Source organism: Schistocerca piceifrons, chromosome 3 (assembly GCF_021461385.2).
Source record: "Schistocerca piceifrons isolate TAMUIC-IGC-003096 chromosome 3, iqSchPice1.1, whole genome shotgun sequence".
Classification (NCBI taxonomy): Eukaryota; Metazoa; Arthropoda; class Insecta; order Orthoptera; family Acrididae; genus Schistocerca; species Schistocerca piceifrons.
This window is the reverse complement of record NC_060140.1, coordinates 618,773,040-618,779,039: the sequence shown is the minus strand read 5'-3', so window position 1 is coordinate 618,779,039 and position 6,000 is coordinate 618,773,040. Positions and strand designations below refer to the sequence as shown.

The 6,000-nt window shown below is 43.1% G+C and overlaps 1 protein-coding gene across 1 annotated transcript in view; it reads left to right on the top strand.

Annotated features, from left to right (window-relative positions):
• Positions 1 to 1,066: 1,066 nt before the first annotated feature.
• LOC124787608 (venom carboxylesterase-6-like) overlaps positions 1,067 to 6,000 on the top strand; it is a 152,074-nt gene continuing 147,140 nt past the window's right edge. The window contains exon 1 of the mRNA XM_047254359.1: positions 1,067 to 1,291. Within this exon, the coding sequence (XP_047110315.1) occupies positions 1,067 to 1,291 (225 nt within the window). The remainder of the gene's footprint in view (positions 1,292 to 6,000) is intronic.

The following is a 6,000-nucleotide window of genomic DNA, read 5'->3' as shown; positions in this document are numbered from 1 at the left end:
TCAACGAGGATGCCAACAACAGCGCTTCTTGTGGTCCACCTTCCTGTTCAACACCCATGCGGCTTCGGTTGCTGAAACCTACCAGGTATAGGGAGAAGATTAACCTGTCACGCGATTACCGATACCAGGTACATCGTGGATGGGTCATCAAGGGGCATCGTAGATCTCGAAATGGGACGGAGTACACTCCCGCAGCCACTCCGAAACAGCCGCACCTGCTCGCCAGCAGTCCGCTGTCGAGCCCGGGTCGCTGACATTTTCTCGTGGCCGCGCAAGCGCTGAGTTGACTCGAAGTACGTCAGCTAGAATCCAACATGCAGCTGAATGAGCAACTGAGGCTGGTGTAGAAGGACGACGACTTTCAAACATTGTGAATAAATAACAGAACTCTAACGATGTTTTACTAACATCGAAAATGCTTCACATGTTCCCAACAAATATCCTAACTTCACAAAGGGGAGGCTCCACTCTGCCCTCTCTAACTGCAATATTTCTGTTGCTGCCGATACAAATCACCACACGGTAATCCATTTCATCAATCGGCTGGTTTATTTTCTCTTGGAGCGTGCCTCGGCCCTTAGACGATGCGATTGTAGTCTGTATTCTGTATAGAAATTTTTCGAAATAGTAATTAGCACTTTATGATCACTGCTCTGACTGTATTCGAATACAGATCACATCTTGTAGGAGATACCTGTACAGGAGATCAAGCTGGTGCTAACTATTTTTATTTCAAGTCTATGTTGTACCGAAAAATGCATAGCACGAAACCACCTTACCGACATTTTTGTAATGCCGATACGAAAGAAATCGACGAAGAAGCAGTTTAAGATGAAGCATAGATATTAGCAGTGCTATAACAGATATCAGAAAAGGCATTGCATCCTGAAAACTGGTGAATGGCGTCAGTGACTTCATAATTATCACTGTCACTGAAACCGCAACGTCTAACTGAGCAGTGCGTAGGCGTCCTTGGCAAAACGCGACTCAGAGGCACGTTAGGGGGCAGCAGCTGCGTCTGCAGCGAGGTGCGCCGGGCCGCCGATGTGACGCCGCCAGACGTACCATGGCCGCAACGCCGCACGCACGCAGCACCCCGGCACAGCCGCCGCTGCTGTTGCTGCTGCTGCTGCTGGCGGATTCAGTGACGGGGGAAGGAGATCCCCGGTTGGTGAGCACCCGCCAGGGCGCCGCGCGCGGCGTCCACAAAGAGTCCAGCAGTGGTCGCCGCTTCCTGGCCTTCTACAACCTGCCATACGCCAAGCCGCCAGTGGGACCTCTAAGATTTAGGGTGAGTACAAAATGGTAGAGATTGGGGGTGACGAAGCTTTTAGCTTACCTGGGCCACATTGGAGGAATACGAATATTTTTGTGCTGCACATAACTAATGCTACGAACAAGCACCGCCGAGAGAGAGAGAGAGAGAGAGAGAGAGACAGTGGCGGGGGGGGGGGGGGTGAGGAGCGAGAATAGATAGCATGCTCTCTTCCAGATTAAAAATATTCAATTTATCATAGCAACAAAATTTGATTTTCTATTTTTCGCGTAATTATTGACCAAATTAAAATTTTTTAAATACTGTGACAGTCTACTCACTGAGAATTATAGTTTTATGTCCAACATTTAACGGAGTAAGACAGGTAATATTGTCAGAAGTTGTTTGTTTTACTTAAGGCAGTGTAACTGACGAAGAGCAAATAGTCAGTCTGTACTCATCCAGTATTTGAGAATATGAGCACATACCGACTTCCATCGAATCTTACAATAATTTCAAACCTTTGAGTAACTTTTTCTCGCCAACAACTGACACAAAATGATGAAAGGGAAGAAGTTTCTCATACTATATTTTCGCTGTTCGTGCAGTAAACCTTACTACCAACAGTATACACAGCACAGTCTGCAGACAGTATCCAAATATACTGCTGAACGTACGTGAAATATTTTGCCATTGTACGACACATAGTTCAGTTGATATGACATCATAGACATACAGATTTAAAATGATACGCAGTGAAACTTCGGCATCAGGCTTGATTTTTAATTTACTATTCGTTGCTACTAACTCTATTAGTAATATACTTCGCATACGGTATTTACAAATATCACTGAATGTAGCTGCAAATTTATGTCACTGTAGAAAGAGCAATGACATCATACATACTATGATCAGTGACAAAATAGCTTTTCTTGAAATGGAGGGCAAATTCCCCAGATTATAATCATCCAGTGTCTATAACGAGAGCACTTAGCCACTTCCAACAAACTATAAGCACAATTTCAAACCTTTCCTGAACTTTTTCTCCTTTACTAGCTTAATGTCAAATATTTAGCACATAACTCATTTATAAGGTTAACAGACGTTTGTAGCTGTTTCCTACATGTAGTTTCTATTCTACAAATGATAAGAGGTTTATTGGTTCTTCCTCTAGCTCAACATAAAGCCTCACGTTTGGTCTTTGCAAGTCCTCTGTGATCTTCACGAACAGAACTTATGCAGAAAAATTATAAAAAAATTTAAGATATTTTACGATTAATCTCCTGCTATCCTCCACTAGTTCTGTCCTCAACTAAGGTTTTCATCTCTACTCATCTTCCACACCGAATATCTTCCGTAATACTGTATGCATGAGTTACTTCGATCACATGTCGTTACCTCTCAAAGGATGCTCACACCTTATGCGTGGTCTAGTTTCAAACGAAAACGTCGTTATGTAATTTGTTACAAAAAAGGGGTCGCCTCAGCTAAAGTTTTATATTACGAATCGATAGATTTAATTATAATTCGGTTATTAGGGCATTAAGTTCAAGGATACTCATGCGTACGGAGTCTAACTGCGACCGTTTTCAACCTGTGTTGAAAACCATGGGTATTGTCTATGTTTTCCTTTCACCCTCAATAAATATAATATAAACCTGATCATAATGCACGGCCTGTGGCGTAGTGTTTACACACCCTGTGACTCATGCTGATGCATATTTATAGACATACTGCGCAGGCCTGTCTTATGTAGGTACAATTTACTTTCATTTTTATCAAACAACGTAATTTTTCGGCCAGCATTCGCATTTTTAATGATGTTGCTGTTATGGATAATAGGTCGTAGTCCAAAACATATATCTCTGGTTGTTTCTTCCTCCACAAAGAGGGTGCGTATAAACAGTTCACTTTGCTGAGCTTTTTTGAGACCGTAACAGCTTTCTGAGATTTTAGGGTCTCTGACGATGTCTCCAGCAGTGAAAGACTAAACGTAGAGGCAGAGAAATATTAAACACGCACTAATTCCCATAAAACAAATATCAGTAAAATTTCATTTTTATACCTTCCTTCGGTCCTTACTTGCTTGTATTTAATTATTATTATTGTGATTATTATTATTATTATCATCTTCTTGGAGATGAGGTCAGTCTACGTAACTCAATAAAACTTTGTTATGTAGGTTCATGAGCTGTTGTGCTTAGTGAGGGATTTCTTCCACTCAAATTTCCGTTCGTCTCAGAGCATTCCTCAGCACATACGCTCAACAGAAGTACATATATAACAAATTAATATTGGTCTCCATAATGCAAACAAAAGACGATCGGAAAACACATAGTGACTGTTAGCAACACTACAAACAGCGAACACGTAAAATTAAAAGTCTTTAAAAAGCACACAGTGAAATTGAAGTGTTAAGTGAAATGGTTTTTCAGACTCTGAAAATGGGACATCCTGTGGTACGCAGGAAAATGAGGTCCACTATGTGGTAATAAGATCTCCAAAAATCGTAAGAAGGCTCGAGGGATGTTCAATAAGTAAGGTCGTACAATCCTGTCCGTGCCGGTCGGTCGCACACAGCTGAGAGTACTGAAAAGATGAAACGTATGGACACTCTCATTCGAGGTGACAGACTGATCACAATCAGACAATTCACTGCACAACTGGACGTGTCTGTTGGTAGCTCTGACACATTCGCCAAGCCGTTGGGATACACAAAAGTGTGCTTCCACTTGATTCCTCGCCGCCTAAAAGAAGAAGAAGACGATAAAGAGCAACGAAGGAATATCTTTATGAAACTGCTTGCACGTTACGAAGTTAATCCTAACAACTTTTTTGTCGAATATCGTCACAGGCGATCAAACATGTTTTCTTCACTTCTAACCGGAAATCCATGAAGCCAATCCATGAAGTGGCACTACACCACTTCTCCCTCAAAAATAAATGAATAAGTAAATCAAAGCCTCTTCCTCAGCCGGAAAAATGACGCCGGCGGTCTTCTGGGACTCTGAAGGGTTGATTCTGTTTGATATCCTCCCGCATGGTGCAACGAACATATCTGAAGTGTACTGCGCTACCCTCAGGAAGTTGAAGAAATGATTTGAGAGTGCTCTTCGCCAAAAAACAATGCAAACAAACTTCTCCTTCTCCATGATAAAGCAGTGCCTCAAATACGTGTGCACACCCAAAAGGAGCTCACAAAACTTCATTCGACTGTTCTTCCTCATCCAGCCTACATCCCTATCTCGCAACCTTCCGTCTTCCATCTGTTTGGCCCAATAATAATGTACTTCGCGGGAATCAGTGTATGGAGGGTGTGGGGGTTATTGATTTAACAAGGCGTTGGCGTCAATGTGGCCCAGCAGAGTGGTACCATTTCCCAGTAAAGTGGCAAAATACCGTCGCGTTGGACGGAGATTATGATGGAAAACAGGATTTTGTAGACAAAAAGAGAGGGAATAATATGGTGCATCGGAATCCTGGATATAACCAATCTGGGAAAAAAACTCAGTAGCGTTACTTACTGAACGGCTCTTGTACAAACAGTTATTTAACTTAAAGAACCTTGAACTCCAATAATTTGTTTCCTACCTAAGAATGAGAGAATCTCAACAAAACTGTAATACAGTAACATATGCCTCCTTTATTATATACATAAACAGAAAATGTACACTACTAGCCATTACAATTGCTACACTAAGTAGAAATGCAGATGTAAACGGGTATTCATTGGACAAATACATTATACTAGAACTGACATGTGATTACATTTTCACGCAATTTGGGTGCATACATCCTGAGAAATCAGTACCCAGAACAACCACCTCTGGCCGTAATAACGGCCTTGATACGCCTGGGCATTGAGTCAAACAGAGCTTAGATGGCGTGTACAGGTACAGCTGCCATGCAGCTTCAACACGATACCACAATTCATCAAGAGTAGTGACTGGCGTATTGTGACGAGCCAGTTTCTCGGCCACCATTGACCAGACGTTTTCAATTGGTGAGAGATATGGAGAATGTGCTGTCCAGGGCAGCAGTCGAACATTTTCCGTATCCAAAAAGGCCCGTACAGGACCTACAACATGCGGTCGTGCATTATCCTGCTGAAATGTAGGGTTTGGCAGGGATCGAATGAAGGGTAGAGCCACGGGTCGTAACACATCTGAAATGTAACGTCCACTGTTCAAAGTGCCGCCAATGCTAACAATAGGTGATCGAGACGTGTAACCAATGGCACCCCATTCCATTGCGCCGCGTGATACGCCAGTATGGCGATGACGAATACACGCTTCCAATGTGCCTTCACCGCGATGTCACCTAACACTGATGCGACCATCATGATGCTGTAAGCAGATCCCGGATTCATCCGAAAAAATGACGTTTTGCCATTCGTGCACCCAGATTCATCGTTGACTACACCATCGCAGGCGCTCCTGTCTGTGATGTAGCGTCAAGGGTAACCGCAGCCATAGTCTCCGAACAGATAGTCCATGCTGCTGCAAACGTCATCGAACTGTTCGTGCAGATGGTTGTTGTCTTGCAAACGTCCGCATCTGTTGACTCAAGGATCGAGACGTGGCTGCACGATCCGTTACAGCCATGCGGATAATATGCCTGTCATCTCGACTGCTAGTGATACGAGGCCGTTATAATCCAGCACGGCGTTCCGTATTACCCTCCAGAACCCACTGATTCCATATTCTGCTAACAGTCATTGTATCTCTACCAACGCGAGCAGCAAT